The sequence below is a fragment of the Xiphias gladius genome, chromosome 7, assembly GCF_016859285.1.
Source record: "Xiphias gladius isolate SHS-SW01 ecotype Sanya breed wild chromosome 7, ASM1685928v1, whole genome shotgun sequence".
NCBI lineage: Eukaryota > Metazoa > Chordata > Actinopteri > Istiophoriformes > Xiphiidae > Xiphias > Xiphias gladius.
In genome coordinates, this window is record NC_053406.1 from 21,276,910 (window position 1) to 21,304,648 (window position 27,739).

General features: G+C 42.5%; 1 protein-coding gene across 1 annotated transcript in view; it reads right to left on the reverse strand.

The window, feature by feature from the left end:
- The window catches only part of robo2 (roundabout, axon guidance receptor, homolog 2 (Drosophila)), a 320,982-nt gene that overhangs the window by 61,515 nt on the left and 231,728 nt on the right, over positions 1-27,739 (reverse strand). The window contains exons 5-6 of the mRNA XM_040131075.1: positions 786-943; positions 372-492 (exon numbers count right to left, since the gene is read on the reverse strand). Coding sequence (XP_039987009.1) covers positions 372-492; positions 786-943 — 279 coding nt within the window. The remainder of the gene's footprint in view (positions 1-371; positions 493-785; positions 944-27,739) is intronic.

Consider the following 27,739-nt stretch of genomic DNA (forward strand, 5'->3'; position numbering starts at 1 on the left):
CTCCTTATAATATAGAAACTGAGGTTTTTTTCAGCTAACTTATTTATTGTATTTTATTCTCACACTGCATAACCTCTTGACAGCTTAATGGCTAAATATCAAATATGATGTACAGTACATGTGCTCCTGATTGTATGTAACCCAGTGGGCAGAGTGTTGCAAAAAGCATGATCATCAAGGATTAAAATTCAACTGTGAAAACATTCCCCCTGAAAGTATTTCGACTTTTGAACATTACGTACAATAGGGACATATTCCTGGTTGAGAATTACACAATAACTGACAATATGCAGTAACATGTATGAAGGTCACTCTGTTACATCACTGGAGAGAAACAAAAGTTTCAGGAGAAATGGAGAAATAAAGCTTACCAAACACTGTGACTTGTGCTGTCTCGCTGTCCCTTTCTCCAACCATGTTGGTGCCCACACAGATGTACATGCCAGCGTCGCTCTTTCTTGTGTTAGAGATCATAAGTTTCCCTCCTCGAATCTAAAGAAAAAAAAATCCCTTAAATACACAGATAACACATTTTGATTTTTTTCCCCTTTGTCCACCAATTTTCTTGTTTTTTCCTCTTCCATGTACTGAACACCTTCCTTGTCAAACCATTGGTAGTCAAAAGTGCAGGAAGAAAGGAAGGATCCCTCCCTGGCTTCCAACACTGAAAACACTGTCAAATGTGTTCAATGGGAGACCACTCAAGAGGCAGAGGCTTTTTTTTCCTACATGCCTATTATTTCCTATTCAGTCCAGTTATTAAAACAGATGCTATTGATACTCACAGTGATCCTGTCATCCTTGTCATCAATTCGCACTTTGTCCTTCTTCCAGTAGATGGTGGGTTCAGGATGGCCTCTGGGAGGAACACACTCAAGGATTGCTGGCTCTCCTGCTGCCACCACCACATCTGTAGGGTTTTGTCTGAAGTCGTCTCGCAACACTGACAGAAAAAAAAGGAAGGAACGGTTCAGGAAGAGTACAGTTGTGTAGTAAACTTCTTTTTTTTTTTTTTTAATAATGTAAATGCCTAAATGTTTACGTTCACTATTTTTCAAATTACTTCTGTGTATTAAGCTGTGTTTACAACATAGTGTGAATGTATGCAGCATTCATTGTGGCTATTTAAATGGGATGTGCAGCTTCATCTAACAAGGCAAGCACAAGTGAAAGCTAATTGGAGCTAATGGAGGTCCCAGTGGAGGTAACAGAACAAACAGATACAGAACGCCCTGAAGCTGGTGTCATTCACACGTGAGAGCTCACAGGGGTGAAACGCTGCTTCGCTTTGCTGGCATGTACACATACTCACAATTACACACAACCAGATATGTGAAAACACACAAAAAAACAGTGGGTGGTCTGATGAAGAACTGTGTCTAATCACCCTCTGGTAGGCCTCTCGTCACAGAGATAGCCTCTCGACCTGCATAGTGCTCAGTGAAACACACAAAACCAGCTCATTAACAAATAAATAGGCTGATGTCACACACAAACCCATGCACGAACAATGAAATGTAAATGTAAAAGCACAAACATACACAAAAATACTAAACTAACTGTAAAAATTAATTAATTAGTTAATGGTGTAATCAGAGCAGGATACAACTTCCATACCAATGAGAGAACATACATAATATCTAAAGCATTTGGTTTTTTTTTTAAGTTGAAGGCATAAACTGGGGGTCACTCTGGCTCTCCTGCTGTGCATACTCAGACAAATCTTTCTCCGTTTGATCTACAATAGATCTAATCCATGGAGTAGCACTTTAGGAATATCAGCCTCAGCAATGCGTCCATCTATGCAGCAGCCAGGGACACATGATTCCTCTGATGGATAAAAGGACTCAGCTTGTTGGAGGATGTTTGAAGATGCTTTGGGAGGGCTAAATTAAGGTCAGTACCACAGGTCCTTTTGTAAATTCCACATGGCACAGGGGACAATGGCAGGGAGGGCTGGGATTATAAGAGGGGATAACTGATCTCTGCACTCCAGGCTTCTCTCATCTCTTCATTCACTCTTCTTACCCTTTCTACAGACAGCTAAGCAGCCATTGTCTTCTTATTTATTTATTTAGACCAAGGGGAGGCAGGGCAGAGGAATAGAGGAAGCATTCAACCCAATTATCCTGGGGATGCACAGGGGTACAGAGTGGGACTTTTGTGTGACATGAATTCAAATGAAACCTTTACACAGGGATGACAGGAGATAATATAGAAGAGGTAGAGGTAGAGGTTTTTCTCCCTCTCATGCAGGGCTGCCCTCTAATCTAAAGAACTAAGGTAATTAGCCAGCTCCAGAGTGGAAGACCCCCTGGCCAGGGTGGGCATAACAGCCACCACTACTGGGCTCTCTGTATTTGCATTACAAACAGCAGTCCTGCTGTTTAAAATCATAGCCTGGTCCGGACCATACACTGCCTGTTGTTTTCAAGATCACATTGGATTTAATTGCTCCTTTCCATTCATTGCTGATAGCACCCATGGGATTTTGTCAGAATCAATTTCCTTTGAAACAGAACAGTGACAAAAGAAATGCAGGTTAGGTGCATCATTAGGGTGCTTGTGCCATGCGGTCTAATCTAATCTAAAACTACACAGTTCTTCACAGTAATGCATCCCTTCTCTGCAATCTAAATAAATAGACAGAAAGCAGAAACAAACAAAAAAACCCCAAAAAAAACAGAGTAGCGACACACTGCAGCAAATAAAATACAACATACACACACTTGTTGAGGACAGGATAAACACTGGGTTACTAACAACTATAAGCAAACAAACAGATGGTACAACACTGGTCAAAGGATTATGCCCTGTGTGTTGGTTCAGGGCTTGCTAATACCAAGACTCTGAACAGATACATTTACTAAGTAAATGAGGAGAGGGGGAAATCCAAATACACTTTAGGACACTATCTAATCCTAACTACAAGGCCGCAGGCATCAAGGTCAACCTCCTACGGTTAAAGCACACACTCAACTCAAATATCCATCCTCTCAGTGTAAGGTTTGCCTTGTTCCATTACAGTGTGAGCATGTCTCTCTTCCATGGTTGCCTGCAGGCACCTCCAAGAGCTAAACTACACTATGTCAGGGATCATAAGGCAAGTGATTGCTTTTTATATTAGAATCATAACATGACTGTTTTTTCTCTGTTAATCTATGTGAGGTGCATTTGATATGACTGTATCATTAAGTGGATCTGTGCATTCGCTCTGAGAAACCGAATGCTCCAACTCTGAGGCCCTGTAGGCATTCAGGCCCGAATCAGCCGACAGACGTGAGGTAATTGCCTTTCTATCCCCCTGAAACATTCAAGTTTTCTTCCACCGAAAACATCTCACCTCCCATGGAGTTCCAGCAGGCCCCAAACTCTGCCATCTTGCTTACTTGCTCATTAATATTTATATATTTTTTACATTTTACACCTCTCTGTTGGCAAGTGCTACATCTGTCAATCCGACCGCCGGCTAAAAAGAACCCATATCTGAAAAAGATTAATCTGCCTTTGCCTCTCATATTTTATTTATTTATTTATTTATTTCCCCAAATATCAGAGGAGTGAGCTAATTTGAATGAAGGAGCACAGGCGGGGGGCAAAGCATGGCAAATTTGCAACTCCTTCAGCTGGCACTGTTTCAACACCTTGAACTTAAAGGGGAGGGATTCAAGTTGCAACGTGTACTGTGAAACAGCCAAGGGGTGAGAGTGTGAGTCTTTGCCAAAATAAAAACACAACGGAGACACCAACACAGTTACTTTATATACCAGATTGGCGGGGGGGCTGGGAGGTGGGGGTGTTTACGTGTGTGTGAGTGTTCTAACCTAAGACAGACTCAGCAGACAAAAAAATCAGCCGGGTGCAGTTAGACGACAGCACAAACACCTGGCATCATAGCACAGAGGTGGCCAGGGCAAGGACATGACGAGAGGAGATATTTTGTACAGCGCGCCCTCTTCTCCCACCCAACATATTACTAACTGGAGGGTGACACTGCTTGTCTGTAAGATTAGTGGGGAACCTTGACTGAAGCTTCCAGCCAGCATACTGAGATAAGTGCTGATGGACACACTCACCTACAGGAGTGTACCTAGCATTGGTTCGCAAAGGTTGCACTCGCTGCCATAACACCACAGAGTGATGACTAAAATCTAAAAAATGTTTTCCCCCTCAGTTTTGACATTCACATCACTTTGATAGAAATACAACACACACACAAAAACCTACACACAAACCCGACAAACGGTGAGGCATTCTTAAAAGCTGCTGCAGGGCTTGGTATCTTTATTGTAATACTGCAATTGTGGATGTTTGTATATGTTTGTGGTTGTTATTATTTTTCTCTCCCTATTTACTACAGAAAAAGAACCTCTGTGCTTTCATGGATATTCTCCTGGGTCAGAGGCTAAGAAACACAGAGAGATTACAACAGCTAGAAGCCCCGGGCCATATCCCAGCACCCAGACCCACCACCTTCTACCCACACTCTGATTAGAAAATAAAACCATTCACACACACACACACACACACACACACACACACATAAACAGGGAGAGCTGTAGAGAGGTAGCTCCAAGCTATAATATCATTTCATTCGAGTGCTTTTTGTGCTTCATCCGGCAGAGTGCTATTACAATACTGCCATTTTCAATTCCACCCTCAGAGAAGAGAGACAATATATTTCTCACTTGACAAAACATACCAAACCTAGTCTATATGCTGTCATTGGTGTTTTGTATTACTGTTGACGCTGAGGGCAGGACAAGGATAATGTCACACTATATAATACTAAACTGTGAGAGGAGATGTGCTCCATTTGTCTGGATGCAAGCTTTTTCTCCAGCTCTGACTCGCTCATTTGCCCTCCCACTGGCCAGAGCCAACCTCTGCCCCCAAACCAGATGCAGAAATTACCCCCTCAGCAGGCAGGCAAGCAGCAGGTTCACGCATATCCCCTATATTCGTCCACTGAGGGGTTGCAGGTCAGACCAGAGAAACAGCTGCAAAAATATGGCTGTCTGGCAGTGCCTAAGGCTGCACCTCCTCTGAGAACTGAGTAGAGACTCTCATCATTAGCACAACTCTATCACCATCTCTCTGTCTGTCTTATTCTCTCCCACCACCATCAGGGGTCATTCTCTGTCTTTCTTTCTCTTCCATCTTCTTAGTTCATCCTTTTTTTTCCCAATCCTATGGCGTTGTCCGATGCATTGCATCTTCCGCCCTCCACTTTCTTTCACTGGCTTTTCAGTGCTCTGTCTGCACTGACTGCAGATGAGGTTCTGCAGATGAAGCCATATACATGCACACCCGATCATTCTCCGTAGACCATGGCCAAGCCTGATATGATCTCCACCACCATTCTCCCTATCTGCAAATCCTGAGCTAAGGGATTGTAAATTACATTGTCACATTCACAGATAAGATGCAGGAAATATGGGAAAGAGTGAAGGTAAAGAGAATCATATGGCCGGCATTGATATCATAGTGGGGACAAATCACAGGTGGTGATATCATATGAAATGTGCGTCTTAAATAGAGCCTTGGAGGGAATAAAAGAGATAGAGCATGTATGCTCTTGTGAGAATGCTGAGAGAAAAGAGGCAAGACTCAACACAACAGGGGATGACGAGAGGATGCCTGATCAAGGTCAAACTGAAGAGGTGTTGAGGAGAACAAAGGTGTTGAATAGATGGGGCTGACTGTAAATGATTGGAGTGCATTCCTTCAAACTCATGCCACATACTGTGCTTCTACCTCCGATTCAGTACAAAAGCCTAAACAAACATCCTTATTTAAACAGCAGCCCCATTCAAAGCTAATTTTTCAAACAGCACCCCTAATTTGGCCTAACAAGCCCCTGGGCAACACACTAATGACAGTAAGACCACAGTAGGTGATTCTGCTGGCCGATCCAGGAAAAATGTGTGGCACTGCTCCTGAGAAACAATATAATTAACTCTTAATGAACCTCTTTCCTTTACACCCTTTAACAATACCAAGAGACACACATACATTCACACACACACACACACACACACACACACACACACACACACACACACACACACACACACACACACACACACACACACACACAATTCAATTTAGCCTAATCCATGCTTTATGGTAATGTATAGCTCATTAAAATGTTAGTTAAAAACTCATTAAAATTCACTTGAAGAAGTAATGGCTTCATTACAGTAATATGCTGAAAAGCAAAGAAAAAGACAAGTAAGGACAAGGAGAAGAAAGACAGCAGAGAGCGACAGCTTTCTAATCAATTAATTGTTTCTAAACTGGACTACATTTGCATAATAAATAACGATGTGCTATATCCTCTTTCTATCCTTTCCCTTTCTCATAGGAGCAGTAATTAACAGGCGCTAAAATTAAAGATGAATTTTGCCCCAAAATGATTCTGGTGGACACTCCAGCTTTCATTCTGTTGTCTTGTTTATGGTCATGAATGTGTTGGGGGGTTTGGCAGATGCATACAGCGCGCCGAAAATGGAGCTGGCTGATACTGACGAACATTGTGCCCATGGGTCTTTGTGGCTGCTCAGATAAGGCATGATGTTGTGCTGATGCTTGCGCTCAGTGCAGAATGGACACTTTACAGCTGGAAGGGGGAGTAAGACGTTAAGGAGGGAGAAGAAGAGGTGGGAGGGAGTGAGGGGATGAAGGATGTGGAGGTGGTGGGGCGGGGGCATTGTAGATGAGAGCGGGATTGATTCCCTGCCAATTCCAGCACAGAGACAGCACAGACAGAGGTAGTGAGGCATCATGGCATCATGATAGAGCAGGTGGGTCTGCTTCACGCATCAGGTAAAGGAAGAGGGTAGAGGAAGTAAAGTGAGAGGAAGTAGAGAAGTAGAGATAGTGCACTCAGGCAAATGTCTCCTGTTAATGTCTTCTCTCTGAGAGATGAGCCTCCTATTGCATCAGTCCTATGTGAACATGATAGATCATGTTGTATAGAAGATGCTGGAGGTTTTATGATTACGAGTGCAATAGTGCTATTCCATAGAATTGCTGAGTAGGTATGTTGAGAGCTGAGTCATGTGCTGTATTTTGGAATTTTTGGAAAAACAGCTCTCTCTACGTCTTGCTATGACTGGATGTATTGATTCTTATCAAGAATAAAATTCTGTAAAAAAAAAAAAAGGCTGTATTTTCCTTTTTGCCCAGGATGTAAATTTAACTCTTGTCGTCTCTTGGCTTCAAATGTCTGGGGAGAATCAGGCAGAGACAGGTCACTTTGAATCAGTACTTTGTAACACGTTATAAACATGGCTCTCTTATACTCTGACTTTGTGGTCATGAGTTGTCAAAGAACTGGACTCTAATGCAGCCCACAGCCTCATATTTATTATGTCTGGGAGAACCCACAGGTTAAATTTATGACATACTCACTGAACTTTTTCCTCATGAGTAAAGACTTCATTTACTACACACACAGAACAAAATATCACTCTGCCATCTTATTCTCCTCTTAGGACACCTCAGTGTCTTAATATCTCATTAATTTTAATCCTCACTATCTCTTTCTCTCACCTGCAGCATTACAGTGAATATGTATAACCCCCATAGTTTTTTCTCACGTAGCTGTTCAAACGTAACAGATGTCACAAGTCCAGCTGTGACATAGTCTCGAACCAGAGGAAAATCGAAAACTCCATCAAAAATGGGAACAATGTTAGAAGCCATTAGGATAGGATCTGAAATGCTGTTTGTACGTGTGTGTGTGTGTTTGTACGTGAGTGTGTATATCGTCAGTATATTTGTATGGGTTCTGGCCTAATGACATTGAGGTAGTGACCTTCCAAAGGGAAGGATAATCCCCTGGATGCTGCTGAACTGTGTCCAGGCTGACAGAACAGCGCTGGATTCTCTCAGAGACTGCACAAACACACACATAAGTGAACATACACACAGAAGCTGAGACGTTTATCCGGTGTGTCACACTTTAGGGCATCTCTGGTGAAAATGAAACCCATGCAGCCTAGTTGTACAGTCCGCTGCGTGAATCTTCATATAATCTTTGATAGCTTCCCCCTCTTTTTCTTTACGCCGGCCTATTTGTTGCAGCTCCTTCTGTGTCTATTTTATTGTTTTGGTCTATAGTTGTATTGGCAATAATGTCCGGCAGAAAGCCATTAGGGGCATTAGGTGTCACTCTGCGATGGCAGCCCCGCTTTAATTAAGCTCTCGGCTTGAGTTGAGCAGCTTTTATCTAGCTTGGTCTGATGAGCCCCAAGTGCAAGTGTGCTCCACACCGTTCTGCAGGATAAGCAGGAGGAGGAAAGGAAATGTCCACAACAGCTGTAGATAGCCCAGTTTACTGTATTCAGCTAACCTCCCTAGACACCAATCTACATGCCTGGACCAAAAAGATACTGGGAGACATCAAAAAAATTCAGTGTGTTCATGTGTATTCGTATGTGTGCCATTACTTTGTCTCCTTGTGCTCATTGTGACAGAGCCCCACCCATCAGTGGTGTGCAGTCATGTGTGTACTGGTGCAGATGCAGAGCCAGCCCCACAACATGGCGGCAGCAAATGGGCACAAACATGAATCTAAACAAACGAAAGAGCAGAGCAATCCCACACACTGCTTCTGTAAATTCTAAACTAATCCTACTTTACTGTCCGGCTGCCTGTGTGTGTGTGTGTCTGTGTGTCTGCATGTGAAGCTGATGCTGTAGGCAGAGTTGTACGTGGCATAATGATTAGAGAGGTGTTCATCACAGCCCTTCCTTGCCTATTCCCCCCTCCTCAATCCTCCTAATGGCCTCCTCAGATCATAATGCCTTCAATCAATACTGCCTGAAAGGAAGAATCCCACACCTAAGGACACTTTATTCCCCACTGTAGATCACAGGTGACACATTTTCCATACCAGAATCATCCAGTGGCTCTGGATCAGAACCCTATAAAAGGACTTTGAACCAGTTTTGATATCCATCAAATGTAAAGGTCTGGCCATTTTCTATGTGGGTGGGTCGGGCAGTGGGTTTTACAGTTAGATTTGTGAGCAGCCTGTCAGTGTGGCAAACAGAAAGAAAGCAACAGATAAGTAAGGTGTTAAATCACATGCAGCCTAGATGCGGAGACATTGAAAGAGATTTATTGATCACTTTATAGATCTTAACTCTTGAGGAAGAGCAAAAATTAAACTGGATGCGGAGATGACCTTTACAACAGCCTCACCCAAGGATAGGGATTTTTTTTTTCTCCATCTCCATGTCCCAGGGTGTATATATGTGAGCCGTTTATGACTGATTAGGAAGAAGCATTCCACCATTTAGTCAGAATGCGCTTCTGAAAATTCCCCTCTGTACAAGCAGCACTAATTTCATCCTGGAGATGTGTTTTGTACTTTATGTGCGACTGTTGAAGCGCGATTGAATGCTGCACATACTATCTAAATACTTGGAATAAATTGTTGCAATGGTGCTGCCTGCTCAGCAAGTCACTGCTAAATTAGGCTCACGTAAGTACCATACACTCATACACATACAAATTACAACTTCAAGTGTATGTGCTGCAGAGTCTGTCAGTTTATATGGAAAGCAGTCGCCCTGCACACGGCAGAAAAATGCACCAACAGCATTAATAACAAACTAATTACTCTATACTTAAATAGCAGTTACACTCATACGCAGTCCATTACTTTCCTCAGATTTAAAAAAGGCCTTCAAGTCAACAATTCTGTAATGCACATACAGAAGATTTACTGTATAGTTGATTCACTTTCAGTTCGTTTGTTTGTCTATTTAGACGTGATGCAAAAGACTTGGTGCGGAGATGCTTTGACATTAACTAGCTTAGCAGAGCATTTAAATGATTTATTGAAGCTACAGCTTCTCTGGCGTCATTCTGTGTAAGAGCTCTGCATCTTGAAAGAATCCGCATGACAGTCCAGTTGCTTATTTCACAATCCAATTCGTGTTAATTGCATTACAGAGGAGTAATTGTGTTAGTTCCATCTGTAATCATCTTACTGCTTCAGTGCAGCTGGATATACCTGTACACCAGGCTTATGTAACCTGCGTGCTAATGGGGGGGAATTTCATTCATTTCAGGGCATGGAGTAAAACCCAGAATACTCACTCAGGTAATCTGGCCTGCTGGAACCGTCAATCTGTATGTAATAACCTGGTGTGTGTGTGTGTGTCTGTGTGTGTGTGTGTGTGTGTCTGTGAGTGAGTCAATCCATGCTCATATTATCATGCAAATGGCAAACAATCTGAAACACACCACTGGCTGCCATGCTCAGGATCAGTGCAGAGCGCTGTGTCTAAACCATTCCTGTTTTGTCCTGCAGCCCTCCCTTTTTTTTTCAAACCTCTCCATTTCTTTCCTCTTGGTTTATCCCAGCCCCTTTAAATTTTCTCAGGCACTATATCAAAAAGGCAGATTAAAAAGTACTGTTTGATACTGTGTTGGTACTACAAACTTGTCCAATACATCTCTGTAGGCTGGAGATGTGAGGTTAATCATTTAGGCAAAGGAACAAAGTTAATGAGGCAACTTCTAATCCGAAGCTATTTGGAGTTCTGTCAACAGTATTGACTGCACTGCAGATGGGATAAGATATCGTTGGAGGGCACTGATGACCTACATAGCAAGGACAAGACAGTGGCTCAACAGCAGCACAGCACAGTGATCCCGCAGCTCTCCGGGGCACAGACTCTGCAGCAAATCCACAACACCAAAAAGAAACTGTATGCATGTTTGTGTGTAAGCTGTATGTGTGTGTCTCTGCACGGGAAAGCATTTCCACTTCCACCCTCACAGTGTCTTTTATCTTCACAGTCCCCAGCTTTCACATCACCCAGTAGGAAAATCCAGTTTGCAACCAGCTATATACTACTATTACCAATAGCGGCTGTGCAACACACAATCAATAATGATTTCACCTGGCAATTAGCTAATAATTCAATGAGCTCGAACTACTGAGCCAGAACTGCTAAAGATAGAAGGCGGGAAGGGGGTGGAGTGAATGTGGCTGTGGTCGGCCACATGTCTGCTGTCGATGATGTTTATGAGTGTTTGATACTGAAGCTCTGTGCATGCGTCTAGTAAGAGTGAGGAGATAAAATCAAGTATTACTCTCTAGTGTGTTTCAACCACAGAGGACATTAAGGACATTAAGGGACACTTGCTGATAATAAGGCTGTATTACTCCACCATGATTGGGATTTAAATTTTACTTCTTGATGTCTAAATTTTAGACATGAAGTAGTCATTGAAAATCTATAATCGAGGTAATATTGGTAAAGCTTCATATTACAGGTCCATACTTTTTTAAGAATTAAGAAGCATGTCCTAATTCCTAATAATTCCCAACAAGTCATTTGGTACTTACTATAATGAAAATAGGGACAGTGTTCAGTGTGTACACATAAAATTAATTAACTAAGAATTGATTGCAAGGATAAACTGGGGTGTCTTTTAGTCAGTGGCCCATGCTCCATCCCTCCACCAAGTTTGTACAAATCAATTCAGTAGTTTTTGCACAATCTAGCCGACAAAAAAAAAATTATATATAATATATATCTTATTTTGCTCATCCTAAAATACGATATATAATATTTGAAAGAGAGACTATGACTACTACTCCTAAATAGGGTAGGGTAGGTTTAATAACAAAATCCACAAACCCAACACATAGACCTTTTAAACTAAATGTAGACTGTGAATCGTCCTTAAATCTGTTTAATTCTGAAAATGCTTCGAGCAAATGCTTGGATCAAAGGTGACTATTTTTGCCTTTCAAGATAGAAGGCACATTTTTTTTCTTTGATTAATTCAAGGTCCTTGAAAGGTCACTGTGATACAATGACATTTGAAATCGTCATGTCTAATCCCAGAAAGCAAGACATTGGGGAGCCATTAGGAGGGACTTCTGTAGTCGGGGTGGACATTTAGTGTGGCTGCAGACACCACTTGGTGCTGTTTCGTCCCTCTGCTGGAATCCCTGATTGCACACAGGCACTGCACTCTCAGATCAGTGGGGGTGGTTGACACACATATCTATGATACAGGCACACACATATAAACACTAACTCGCACACACACCGATCCTGTAAACCCCCCGTATGTCTGAACACAGAAACAACCAGACACGCTGTCCCCTGGGTAATGAAGGACCACTGTGAAACTGTGGTTTCTGTAAAACCCAATTAGTCTGTGTGGTTTTATCAGTTCTCTCAGTTAGAGCTACACAAACAGATAACAGCTTCCACGAGATGGTGTTTTGCCTGTCAGGTGGTCAGCCCCCTGCTGGACACACACAGCCAAGCAGGTACATGTGGAGAATTACAGAGTATGGGAGGATAAATTACTGCGATCAGGTATTCTGCATTAATGTGTTCTCCCTAGGAGACTTAATCAAGATCAACAAGAGTAAAATCACTGTGTGAATGTTTTGGCAAAGGCTTATTCACAACGCCATGCATAAAAACAGACGCAAAGCCTTCCCTAATAATCGACAGCACACTACACAAGAAGAACCACATGTTGTATGTGTGTAACTTTCAATTTACATCATGCAGTGAGATTTCAGGTGATGTAAGAAAATCACCTCTGTCTGTATCACATGTATTTAAACCAAAATTATGGCTGTTTCCTCATCTCTGCTCAACACGTCTCAGAGCTGGATTTTTCTTGCCTTCAAATGACTATAGCTGAAGAATGAAGCAGTGGCTGACAGCGTCACAACACCAGCTTTATCTTTGTCTTCAAACACCGCCATCTCCCACAGCCACATAAAAGAGCAGAACAGAAAGGTTGCAATCGCAGCCGCCGTGGTGTGCAAGCCTCTGCTCCACAGCAGCTGTCAAAAGAGCTACTTTTGCATTCATGTGCCGCATCAATCTGGGCTCTTTGATGGCATAGATCACTGTCAAGATGCTGAGGCTCTCACTAAACATACTGTATGGCTTGATAGTGTAAGAACATATAGGATTCTGTATTCAGAGAAAGTTTGCCCTGTATGTGCTGTATGTGTCTATTGTAAGACCGTGTGACACTGACTTAGACAATTTGATTAGTAGAGATTAGCCAATCATTTTCAATCTGCATTTGCATTATTGAATATTAAATGTAATTTTAATGACTTTTCTTCCAATATTATTGACTTCACTGATGCTGATGCCCCTGCTCAATAGGAGTCAAGAACTAAGTAGCAATCCAGTCAAGAGGCAGAGCAAGAGGCAGAGGGGGAAACAGAGTGAAGTGTTTTTTCCACCATCTTTCATTATTCGGCCTCAAGCCATGAATAACTGAATAACTGAATTCATGATAGCAGGGATAGAGGCAGTTTCATACAACATGTCCGAATGTGGGGGAAGCATGACAAGCCAAAACAAAGCATCCTCCAAAAGAGGTCTTTAAATGAAGAGCTAGGAGCTCCACTCATGCATGACTGCTTTCTCTGCATCCACTTCAGCATGGACCTCTGCAGCACAGCCCATTGACTGGATTCACTAAAAAAGAAAAAAAAAACAGCTTAAAATCTTTACTACTTCTAAGATGTGTCTTACATTAATGAGCCAAGATGGTTTAGTCATTGGGAGATCCATTGCTATTATTGCTACTATTAAGAAAGGGGCCAAAATGGTCAGTCGCTGCTCCAGTCTAGCCTTTGAGAAGTCACCCACACACAGTGCTCCTGCTCCCTGGACTGCTACTGAATTAAATATGAGGGCAGCAGGGGAGAGGCGGAGAAATGGTAGGGCGGAAAGAAGGAGGGAGGTAAGACCAGATGGGGCAAACGCCTCTGTTTAAATAGCAGAAAGGTGACATGTGAGCACTCTTCTGAGGAAAGGGACCCCTGACCTCACAGTGCGACAGTGACAACTAGCACTTAGCATTCTCTACAGAAGTCCGATCTCACCAGGTAATTATTGCGTGGTTTACATCAACATGACCCTTCAGCATTGTGCTATTGACAAACATGCTGAAACAAAATAACACGTCTATTTGCTTTGTCACATCACAGTGCAAACACTCCTTCCCAGCTAAAAACCTGTCATTAACACAGATAATTAACGGTCACTCTAGAGTACTCAGATAATTGGAGCTGATCAACTCATTTGAGAAAAAAAAAGTTTAAAATTGCCTTTTCGAAATCATCTGCTGATTACCATAATCACTTCATGGCTGACAATACTTTGTGCTATTAATGCCAGCAATTATGGGGGCTAAATGCAAATGGGCTGCTAGTGTGGACGCATCCATCGATCTGAGGAGATTAAGCACAAACAGACCCAATCTTTCCTTTGCTATTGTAGAGTGAGCCCTCTTGCTTACTTCATCATTATCCTCAAGAGTTTTGTCCAAACAATTGAAGAGAAAAACTCTGTTCGCATTTTTAGTCTACACACTGAAAATGGGTCCTAGACCAATTTATAGAGGTAATTTTACTGTGAAAATGGTTTCATTCTGAGTTCACAGTGAATGCCTTCTTGAAATGTGATGGCTGCTCTACTCTACACCACTCCAGCATTTGCCTCTAGACTGTGCCTCAGGCTGTAGATCACTCTCGCGTGAACCCTCACTTCACTGTCAGGCCAGTGAATTCCACCTTCATTAATAGCAGCCACTCATGTCTGACTTAAATTAACGTATAGGCTATCAATTAGCAGGGGCAAGGCCAGGCATAGTGTACTCAAGGGGAAAGGAGAAAGGCATCCTGGATGGATGCTGGACAGGGAAGACATACGATGTTTCCCTACCATTATTACACCTTTTTTCTCTTTTCCCCTTTTCTGCTTTATTCTCCATCATTATCTAAAACTATTCACCTGTCCTAATCCAGTGGTTTCTTCTTTGGTCGAGTAATTTACCTTGATTTTGACAAAATGCATTCCTCTTTCCATCAGGCTAGCTTACCTTAAATTACTTAAAGCAGAGTAAAACAGCAGGCAGCTGCTGCTACCACAAACACAAACAATTTGCAGGACAAGATGTCCACACACTGCATGGCTCTTCTCATTTGGATGAGTGTTTGTTTTCCCACACCAGTAAAGAACAGGTCAAGAGTAGGAGGTTCATTTCTATGGGTGCCATTGCTCAATCGTACATTCATACACAACCTTCTCACCTTATAATACCATACTAAATTATTTTCTACATAACCCTACCATTTTTTTTTTCACTTGATTATTCATGCAGCCATCCATCTTTCCATCTACCCCTTTTCCTTGATGAGTTAATTTCTCTCCCATTGCCTGTTGTCTGAGTGACCCTGACGACCCAGGAGAATCTTCTAACAGGCTCCTCTTGCCCATCAGGATTGATTGGTCCACAGCATCCTGTCGTACGCAATCAATACATCATCTCTCAGTAACGAGGCCCTGCTTGCTCGCTGCCTATCTTCCTTCCCTGCATCGCTTTACCTCCATTTTATTATTATTTCTCGCAGCAGATCGATGCAGGCAAACAGGCCCACTGTAAACCACACCACAATTAGAGCAGTGTCTAATCTTCTTGTTGACTCCATCTCCTTCACAACAGCCAGCGAATAAAACACAAATGATAATGAAATCTAATGGGATTCTGTGGAATTAAATCACTTAAACAATGAAGAAAGCCCAGCCACAGTTCTGAACCAATAAAGATGCTGAGAGATGTATATACCAGTCAATATCTTATATGCACATAGGCTTAACGGGCCAGAAGAGCATCTCTTCTTCTTCATTTGGACTGGCAGCTTTCATCAGGTGAAGGTGAAAAACATTCAAAAGTAATAAATGGAAAATATAATAAAATTATACTAAACAATGCATGTTTGCTAAAACCAGACATACACACACACACACGCACACACACACACACACACACGCACACACACATATACCTATCCAAATCAGAGAAAGTGCTGAAACTCTTGAATTAACACAGTTGAAATTTTAGATGTATTGTCATGCCATTAAGTGGATCTCTGAAAATAAAATTGAATTTCTAATATTGAGCATACATAATTTGTGGTAAGATCATTTAATAAACTCTATCCCTTTATTAGGCTAATTTTGTTAGGTGAAGCTGTAATGACAAACTTCATGTACAGATGTCAGCATTTTTTCCCCCGGAGTTATAATGACATCATACTTCTTTGTCACTCTTTTTAATATGCAGGAGTTTCCAAAACTGAAATTACAACTGTCAGTGACTATTAAGTAACTGGTTTCTGCAGTGTCATAATATTAGCAGCTGGTTTACAGAGAGACAAAAATAGACAGAGCTAATTTAATCATTGAATTATAGATTTAACACGCCTGTGTAGTTTGGCGTGGGTTTGAGGGTAGGCCTGTCTAAGAGCAGCGCTGGTGATGCGAGAAAACCTGTCTGCTCGGCGCAGGCAGTATGCAGGGCAGCAGTGTGGAACTGCTGGAGTAATTAGCGAATCGGGCCCCCAGCTCCCTGTGAAGTCCAGCCTTTGAAGGAGGCAGCTCAGACCTATCAGTGGCCCCTCTGATGTATGTTTGTGAATCTTTCAACGGAGTGAGAGCTGCTAACGAGGCCTCATCCATTACCATTTGAGATGTAATTAGCGTCGTTGGCGGAATGGAGTAGGGCCAAGTAAGAGTGGCTTAATCTGGGCTCTGTGCGCCTCGGTGTCCCACAGGGAAGCAACAGCAGGAGGATGAAGTGAACGAGTGGAAGGAGACTCCCTGGAGAGGAGACAGGGCCTCAGCAGCTCTGACACATAGGCCAACCAGACACACAGCCACCACACTGGAGCACGGGAGCGCAACAAGGCTGGCAGCACCAGGCTCTTTGTTGGAGAGAAGGGGCCCCTAAAACCACCATATGCACATGTTTCTCATCCCTAATTAATCTGTTAAGGTGTGTTTTGTTGTGATTACTGGTCAAAGTTTCAGATTTTTAAAAGGCAAACCAACAATATCACCCAAGAAATTATATTTACAATAAAAGACTGACCTTTTGGGGGGGTCATTAATTTATATCTAGAGTAAGTATTGCCTTTAATATGTGTGATGGTGCTGCTTCCACAGAAATGAAGGATTCTGATAACCTCCACACTCCAGAGGAACAGTGAGATGACAGTCTTTCTCTCCCTCTCTATATCTGTCATAACACACTTCTAGATCTCCGTCATGCTACTCAGAGCGCCGATTCAATAAGGGCCTCTTTCACTGTTCATGACCTTCTATGTGTGTGTGTGTGTGCTGAGCCAAAACGGGAGGGTCTGAAGTGACATATTAGTGAGGCTTCTAAGTGGCGGCTAATCTTTGCCTTTCAGGTCACAGTGGGGTCAGGTCAGGTGTGACTCTTGCTCTGTTAACTGTTTTAGTCGACCTTTAACCCCTTAGGATTCAGTTGCCTGAGCCCCTGGGCATCTGGAAGGGCCATCAAGGTCATAATTGTTTTCACTGAACATCAAAAGTGATTAAGTGGAAGCTAATGAGCCATTAGTCTTCATCAGGACTTGCTCCACAAACATACCACCAGCACATTACAAACTGGAGGTATTAAATGCTACATGCTTGAGACACCTGCTATACACACGCCTTTGTTCTCATGCATTCTGTCTCAACACATAACTTTGAGATGACTAAAACCCACTGACAACTGGTGAAAACTTAAGAGACCAAAGCATGGACCTAGTGCAGGGCAGTCCCCTTTCTGTAGAGTGGTAGTATAACTGGAGTGGGAAGCGGCAATCCTGCTCAGTGATGACAGTATTCTGTGTCAGGCCAAGATATTTTTTTGTCTCTCTCCCTCACGCTCCCTCTACCCACTAAGTTTCGTGAACTAGGACATTAGGCAGGGCTGCTTGCATCAGAATGCAGCATGGAGACGATGAATGAATGGAGCCTGGAGGACTTTCCACTCTCTCACTCTCTGCAGCCCCACTATTAATGAGCAGGAACCAGGGCCTGTCCACTCCCCTCGTGGCCACATGCTAAATTACCAGCCGTGAATCAACACAGCATTTATGGGCAACCACAAATTAAAGTGGCTAAATCTGCAAGGACAACCAGACCTTGTATAAACAAGATGATCACAGAGTAGGCCAAGAATGGGACCTGAGGAATCCAATAACTGTTTAGATTAACAGAAAAAAAAGATAAGAGTATATAAGGAAAAGCGGCTTCCTCGAGTTCTCAGTGGACACATTTGGTCTGGTGTGATTGTTAGGATCAATGGTAGGCTCGTATACATGCCAGGCCAAGTACCTGCCTAGACACTTTTTTTTAACACAGTTAAAAAAAAAACAAAAAAAGCCAGACATAAAAAGAGAAAAAGAAGAGATAGAGTAAAATTATAAATGAGAGGCATGGTAAAATAATAAATAGGCAAACAAACAAAACCTGAAGGGGAAAAGGCTTTTAAACATTTAAGAGCAGTGGTGGGAGATGCCGCAGGATGACCTGTAATGGGAGAGAGGGGGAGGCGGAGGAGTGGTAAAAGCCTGATAAAATAAGAGACTGTAACCTCACTCCACTTAGCCATCAGACAAAGAGATGCTTAAGGGAGTGCATGAGCAATATCCCCATAAAAGTCACATGCTGTGTGTCTGCAACAGTTTCTAAGCCCCCCGTCTGGTTCTCTGAAATGATTGAGTAAAAAAAATTTCACAAAGAACGTTTACAGAAATAACTGTTTAGTATGTGGGTTTGAACGAGGAAAAGGAATTAAAAAACTGAGTTGTATATTAGATGTCTGGAACATAAAGACTAATGGGGAATGCCAACAGTGACAGAAACAGTGGAGTATGAACATTGTCTCTACAGTAATTACCAAACCTTATAATCACAAGCTCGTGAAGAGAGATGGCGATCTTAAGATTAACCTTGAAATGCATGTGCCAACACAGGCACATGCATGTATAACCCCCTTAATCACGTCTCTGAAACCTAAGGATGTAGCAATATAAAGTCTTATAAGCAAATACAAATGTTTATCCAAAGGTTTCTATAAAAATATTGCAAAACCAAACTCAGGATGTCTCTTTTTGGGTATTTGTTCATGTACATAATGTACAATCCTTAAGGAGTGGATGGAGTCTCCAAAAATCATTGTATTTGAGTAACAAAAGGTATTCTCCCCACTGTGTTGGGCAATTGGATGGATTGGCTTACTGGAATTTGAGCAGCTAGTTTCTGAGTTGGTGCCAAAAAAGGTGTTTAGATAAGATAAAGAGTCACCGCTTGCCTGATTTAATGGATATATGGCTTTGAATACCTTTTTGATGAAGAGTATGGCTGTTTGTAGGTCATTGTGCTTTTGACAGTGTGTCAGTGTGTGTCAAACATTAAACGCTTCAAAATGGGCCTCCGCTAAAAGTGCCTTGGGACCAGACCGCTCACTCTCCTTCCATCTCAGTAGTGACAGTCCACCACTGAAGGAGAGACAGTCTAATTTTACTGCCGGTTGACGTCCATTCAACTTGAGTGATGAGGGAGCAGGCCCTTGCACACACGTATACACACACGCATGTATGCTCACGTGGCCAAACATACACACCACAGCACATGCGCACACAGAAAATGACACTAAAACAGTAAACTCAAAGCAAGGTTGGCTGTGTTGACAGGCCCATTAACTGGCCTCTGCCTGCCATTTCAGTCTTGTTTCATACCCTCCTATTCCAGGGAAATATACTGGCCCACAATGCCCTACTGTATGCTCCACTGCACCACAGCCCATCCATTGTTATCCAGTGTTCTGTCCTGGGCTTGCACCGATTCCCCTCTTCATTATCATGCTGAAAACAAAACTGCTTCAGCATAATAGGTTGCCATTCTACCTGCCATCAGTTGCCTCTTCAGGTAAGGGTTGATGAGAATATGCATGGACCTCTCAGGGAAAGTTAGAGGCAGTGAGTGAGACATTACTAGAGATAGGGGACCCCTCTGGGGCTGCAAAGGCCTCCACTGCGATAGATCCTGATGAAGACAAATGGACAGGACCAATATGGCCTCCCTGTGGCGGGGTATCATCTACAGAAAAAGGGGGGTTTGGGATGGCTGGTTGGATGACGGACATACAGCCTTAATTGGTGACCTGCAGGGTTAGGGGTGGGGTGGGGAGGCCTCTCCACTGACTGAGTGGCATCAGTGTCAATCTATCCTGATCAGGGGTCGGAGATCAAGTGATCTACCGGGGAAGAGATGAAGGGATAGGTACGCATCTCTGAGACGTAGCCTTTTTGCCACTCTCAGAGAGAGTGAAAGATTATGTCTCATCCAAAAATCAAAGTGCAACACTACACCATCCCTCTGATGAATGGAGGGCTAATTGTTGTGGAAAGTAAAATTCTGTAACACTTCTGACAAGAGTTTGAGGCTTGTGATTTAAGATGGGAAAACAAAGAGAATAAAGACAACATTTCTTTGTTTTCATGTGGTCTGTCTGGTCATTTCAGCAGTAAATATTGTACATTGTGCCCGGAGTAAAACAGAAAAAAGATCTCTTGTCGAACACTAATCCAAGTCAGGGTTTGGGCATTGCCCACTGTGCTCAGTTCTTTTGTAGAAGCTGGAGGGAAATCGATCACATGCCTGAATTAATACTTAATCAAAGCAACCTAGATGCTCTTAGCCGAGGCCTGTGTCCACTGCTGAGCAAACATGGCACAAAGGAAGAGGGTGGGGTGTTCAACGTGAACAAAGACAAGCAACAGCATGCATGAATGAATATATTTACTCATACTCAGGTCACACTCACCGCAACTGGCTGTCAGCACTACACATATACATTAATACATACATATACAGACAACCATTGAGACTGGGTTGAAATGAACTAGCTATATTTGCCACTGAGCTGACCAGCCTTACATTTCATCTCTTTGTTCGTTCAAGAGAATCATGTAGTGGGTGTACTATTATTTGCTGAGAATAATGTGTAGCTCAGCCTTAATGGACAGCACAAGGACTGGCAATAATTCCTTATAGAGGAAAGTCAACATGTTTTCCCATATTACGACACTGAAGTGACAGCACAAAAGCGGATGTGAATATGAATGGCTCCAATGTCCAGGCTGCCACTTGAGAGTGTCCTCCCAAGTCTATTCAGACAGAAAACTGTAGTGTCACTGTGTGTGAGGGGATTTTCGCCAGTGTGAAGGAAACGTTGGTTTATCTGACATTGCTAATCACACTGGCCCCTGATTGGACAAGAATGAGATAGCCATTAAGGGAATCCATGTGAGAAATGGTTATAAACCCTGTTATTTGCTACCAAGGCAACAGATGGGGAAAAAATTAAAAATATTGTTGTGTTCCCCTAGGTTGGCTAAGAACTGTCTATGTCAATAAAAAACACTAGCACTAACACTAGCACTAGGGAAGTACTCACTTAGTCTAACAAGTCGTTACTGTAAGTACAGTTATAATATTTATTGACTTAACACAGACAAAAGTAAACACGTTAGATTTTATAACACTAAAAACAAAAAGGGTTTTTTTAATTTGATAAATGACAAATGTATCTACATTAAACAACTGCCAAATGCCAAAATTATAATCAATTCTTTTTTGAGCAACTAAGTGATGAATCTTTTCAATTTTGACCCAAAATTATTTCCATGCAGTAACATGGAATGCAAACTACTATTGTTCATTTCTTGCTATTGTAACTGACTGAGTCCTAAAAATTATGCAGAAATAACAAACAGGGCTATAACAGGTTTCAATCTGCTCCAGGAGGAGGTATAAAGTACTACTGCGCTTACTGAGACAACAAAGAAACAAAAGAAAATGAGATGGACAACAAACCCATGTGAATCAAAAAGGATTTGGGGGCTTTATCTGGTGGCACCATGTGGGAATGATAATGACCATCTTGAATCCGAAAGGACAACCATTCATCTTAACCCTGGTCTGCCTGGCAAAACTCATAATCCCCCTAACACCCACGACCCACCACTAGACAGACAGCAGGGGAAAAATGGCACTTTCAAGGCACAGGATAAGACAATACAAAACCATTTCTCCTGCTCTCTCCAGAGTCGGCATGATTATTTAACATTCCAAGAAATGCGCTCCATCTGCTAGCCGACATTAATTCCTTCTTTTACCAAATCTTCACCATAACACCTCTGAGGTTCTCCTTCTCTTTTACTCTCTTTCCTCTACTGGCCCTTGAACTGACTAACTTTTCCCTTGTGATAAACCACTTCATACAGGCTTATTTTAAACCCTGGCTCTGCAGTTACACTAGAATCAACTATTCTTTTGGTCTGAGTTCCCCCATGCTCCAACTCTCCTCCTCTCCAGTCCAGCTTTCTTTTTTCCTCCTTCCCCCCTTAAACCAGCCATCAGGATGAACGATGGTGAAGGTTAGATGGGTCCATTTTCACCCCTCTGACTCCTGACCCCCTCCCCACTTGCCCCAGGTGACATTACTAAATGCTTCTGTCTCAAGGGGAGTGAGTAGCCTTTCCATTTATTTTGGAAAAGACTTACCCTCCCTTGTTTTGCTCAGTGTGCAAACTTCCCATGTGTTTGTGTATGTATCATAGCATGTGTTTGTCGTTCTGTATTTTCAAAACCCTTTTCAATTTTAGGTGAGTGTCCTAACCCTGGAGCCTTTGAAATACATACAAAGCCACAATATTATTTCCAAAGTACACTGTACTTTCCCTCATTGTAATTACTAAAAAAGTCATGTGCTAACATAGTGGTAAAAATCTTACACTGTTTCTGTGAAGCCATGTCAGTCAAAAACATGATTTCAGTTTCTGTGTTTCTGTGTCCTTTTCTGAAATGACAGACACCCCCCAGGGTTACTGTTTGTTGAGTCAACCTCTGGTCCTTCCAAAAAGTATACAGCAATTAGCTGAGAAAGATTCTTCAACCATCTAATGGATCGAAGAGGACTGACTTCATGATCAAATTTACACCTCTATGGTCAGAGAGTCACTAGGAGGAAAACAGCAGGAAAAAAAAAAACTAAAGAAAAAAGGGAAGGCAATAATGACTGACAGTTCCCAATAAAAAAGCAGTAAAGCCACAGAGAACAAAATAAAGACTGAAACAGTCCTAACTGCGTGGTAAATCTGATTAAGCATCAGAGCGAGGATGGCAAGCAAGGCTAAGTGACTCAACGGATGAGTAAGTGAATAAATAAAGGAGAGAAGATTGTGGTGGCGGCCTGCCACAGCACCACGTTATTTGAGCAGCCTCGTGTGTACATAAGCCAGGTTTCTACAGGGTGAGTTTCCACTCTCAGCACAATTACTCTGGCTCCGTTCTGTGTTGGTGAGCTAATTAGACCTTGGCAAGCTCGGAGCTGGTAGAAGATGAGGTGAGTCACTGGGGATGGAGATGGAGGTAATGGCCTCTGTTTTTCACCTGAAGCCCTCTCACATCGAAAGAAGTAGTTCCCTGTTTACACCACAGAGTGTAAACTACAAATTGCCCCAAAAGGTGAAGGAGTAAATGTAGAGGGGGTGAATGGTTGAGCAGTGGCTGTGCATGCTCCCGACTTCTCTTTCTTTCTCTCTTCTACTGTGTTTCCCTCTCGGGCACACACATACACACATGCCTAGTCTCATCTTGTGCCACCAGAAACACCCAGCTGTCCGCTCACTGCCCCCATGCTAATCCGAGCCCACCAAGTCTACTCCCACCCCCATCGGAGTAACCCAATAATGCTGTGTGTACTTAAACAGCAGTGCTGGCAGGCCTCCTCCACTCCCAATCTCCTCTCATTGCCAACAAACACACAGAGCTCTCTTTCAACAGTCCTCTACCAAACTCAACTCCTTCTGAGAGTCGCTGTTAAAACAAACACTCCCCACAATGTAGCTTACTGTGATGTCTTTAAAGGAAGAAGAGAAAAAAAAAGGAAATAAGAACTGACGATTGCTCTTCTCTCTCAAGGCATTATTAGGCAATATGTTATAATTAATTGAATTGTGGTCTTGTTGGTACATGAGGGTTCTTGGCTGCTGAGCTTTCTCATTAGCTACACGGATTCTGGTCCTGACCTAATGAAAAATAATAATACTCGCCGGTTGAAATGTGTTACAGAGATGAAACCTGATGGCCTCTGCTGGTAATTGGGCTCCCTTCCACTCATTAAGGGAGGAAAGCAATAAAAAAGCAATAACACTCTCGAAGTGCCATCAGAGGAGGAATGTGGCACTTTCTTTTTGACAATTCATCAAGAGTGAAGCCCTACTTATTAGCTGAATGAGAGCCCTGGGCCAAATAAACATCTCCCACTCTGCATAGACTGTTTGATGGGTAAACAGTCTTTGATGTGTTCGCTGCGAGGCACTGAAATTCTATGTAGACATAACCATGAGGTCAAAGACAAGACCATGGGAGAACTTCTAATGTAGTTAACTATTACAAAAATGTGGCAATTCAAGGTCTGCACTGTTTATTCTGACTACTTTGCTTATTCGACTTTGTGTGTTCTCCTTCCCTTGCAGGTGAAACGTTAAAAAAAAAAAAAAAAAAAAAAAGGATGTGTGTTCAAGTGCACAGTCAGCAATTACATCAGGTTAAATCCTTGGGTCAGTGCACAATTGCATTTCCCTACAGGTAAGAAAAACAAATCCAGTCTGTCTGCACAAATGTCCTGTATGAACTGCAGGACTTTCTGCCAAGTTTGAACCACAGGAACTGTCAGCTCCATTCATCAGCCATTTTCTCTCAACAGCCCTGCTCATCGTAATTTGTTTTCTGAGCAACTGACATGGGGAAGCTGTCTTGCACTGGAATATTCACGTAAACAATTATCTCTGACTGGTTCGGGCAACAATGTTAGGAATGTTACTCACCACATTGAATGTTTCAGCTTGCCTCGTCGCTTAGCCAGTGCCTTTCAAACAGTAAAAGAAGAGGATATAGACAAGAGTGACACACAAGTCATCCTGAGGTCTCATTCGACCAGAGTCCCCTGTCTGGTCCTGACAGGACAGGCAGTTGACGAGCAGGCAGTTCAGAGTTCCACAGCAGCTTGGCTAGGGAGATATAACCTGTCTGAATCTTATACTCTCTGAAACCTCTCCATTTGTCGAGTCAGAGAGCTATGAGGAGGGAAAGCTAGAGGAAAGACAGGCAACGTTCTCATCTCATCTTTTCAAGCATTAAGGAGTGGGGAGTGTAACACGGCGAAGCAACGAAGAGGAGGATGAGAAGGCCACTGCATTGCCTTATACTCATTCTCTCTCCTACCTACTCCTGTGTGCTGTCTAAACATAATGTAGCACAATAAGGTTAGACTGATGTATTGGTTTGCAAATGTATATTTACATTAAACATTAATATGGCAATGACTGTTTTTCCAAAGGTCTTAACTTGAACTCTCTTTGATGCAAAATGTCCAAATAAATTCACATATATTAAACATATATTATTATATTATTATTACATTACTAAAAATAGTAGTTTTAGTAAAGGCTTGAATGACAGTTTTCGTTGGTGGAACACTCATTACCTTTTCTTTAGTTCCTCATGGACTGTGTCATAGATTTGCAAATCAAGACAGCATCAATTTTCCTATTTGTATAAATGCAGAGTAATTTTAGTACTAATTTAAGAGTGTGAATGTCTATCAGACGAAACAAGCCGTATGAAAAGCTGTTTAGAGTTTGCTAGTTGTTGTTTAGTCAGTGTTGGTACAGCATGACTCCTGGCTGCCCAAGGTTCCAGTTCAAAACTTATGAAGAAATAACCACTCAGATAAGACTGGGGACTGATACAGTTATTTTTTTGGCCATATTTTGCCACTCCGCATAATCCATATTAATCGATTCAAATGCATTGAAAGTCTCTTGCCAAGAATCTATCCCAGTTACTCACTCAAAATGCAAATGCTACAATGCTACCCAGATACACACACACACACACACACACACACACACACACACACACACACACACACACACACACACACACACACACACACACACACGCACACACACCCACACACGAGTAAAATCATTCAGAGATTCAGGCTGGGAGAATCCCTGTTGGTAGACTTGGACAGCTTCCTTGAGATAAAGGGTACTAGTCTGCCCAGAAAAAGAGGAGATGGCCAGATGTTCCCCAGACAACCTCCTTTGCCTTCTCCAGTAATCACAACAGAGTAGATGAAACATGCCATCTTTATGGTTGGTCATTTCCTCTCTCTTGTTGTCACTCACCCTGGTTATGTCATCACTTGCCTTTGGAGAGAAGCTTTTTAAAAAAAAAAGGGCAGAATACATAAAGCCCCCTTTCCATTGTACACTGCTACAGACAAAATCATTCTTAGACTTTCTGTTTTTTTTTTTTTTTTATTGCAGGCTTTTTAGCTGTACCCTGTTGAGTAATTGCATTTTTGGATGTTTTCCACAGTATAGTCAAGATTTAGGGTCAGCCAGCATTCTTGAAACTGAGAGTGATTCAGTGCCTTGTTTACATACACCTGAGCCGGGCTGTCACTATGGTTTGAACTTGAACTTAGCTAAAGAATAAATGTTTCCTGACTCATCAACTCCACCACCATGCTTTTGCGTTCTTATCAGTAAACTGCCAGCATACAATCTGTGCTGGATTGAGACATTTCTATATGCTCCACTGCTGCCAAGTGACTAGAACCACCTGCTCTGGACAACCTGTCTAGTTTAATATTTGGTGATAATAATAAGGTAAATCAGTGGATCAGCAGGACTGCAGACACAAAGAGCTCTCCATATGGATATGCATGTCTTACTGCCTCTCCTAATGTCTCACCTACTGCACTAGTGTGGAAATATAGATGATAGAGCACCACACTACTGTCATTGTCTGATGCAGAAGGTCATCGGAACAAAGGAAGCCCTCACTAGCTGCTATCTGACTGTGGTCCAACAAGATGGAGTCTCTGTAGATCACCTCCCTTTCCCCTGACAGTGACCCTGAGGAGATAACACCAAGCAAGGAGGAATGTTGTTTGCTGGTAAGAAATGGAGACACAGAGGCAGCGAAGAGTGTGATACTCAACATGTGGATCAGACAGAGGAGACCTTTATTTGCGTGCCTACAAAAGTGGGAGTGAAATCAGAGTGTGAGTGAAATGTAGGTGGAAGAAAGCTAAACACAGAGCAAAACACTATGGGGAAACAAAGAGTTTGCCTAAATTATGTGGAGATGGAGAATCTGCTAAAACAGTGTCAAGAATAATGGCAGATGAGAAAATGGAGTCAAGGAACGTCCTCCTGTGTGGGAATGATGTATGTTTCATGGCTATAGAAGGGTTGGTGACCCTGCCCTTGGCCTCTTTGGGACGATGGATACGGGGTGAACCAGCTGTGGAGGGTGGAATGACGACTGCAGATGAAAGTTTAACAGCTCTCCCAAGGGTTGTATTACCCCACCCCCCCCACTGGAGCTACATATATGGAGGGTGGGGCTTCTTTTACATCTCTGCACAGGGCCTCGCTGGGGCTCATCAAACTCCTCAGCTGCTCCTCACTCAAGGAGTCCATCTGGTGCCGGGCAACCCAGAGGAAGGAACTGAGGAAACACTAGCTACTTGCTGCAATGCCCTCCCATACATACACACACATTTGTACAAGTGCACCGTTCCAGATAACCTCACACCGCCAATTTCTCCTGTGCTGTTTTAATTTGGACCAATTAAGCTGATTTTCTAGATTTTATTTTCTCTTCAGCGTCCCTCTCTCACACCCTCTGCACTCACCAGGTTCCCAGTTGGGCTTAAACACACACAGACGGTTCCTCAGAACAAATATTAACTGCTCAGCCTTGGAGGA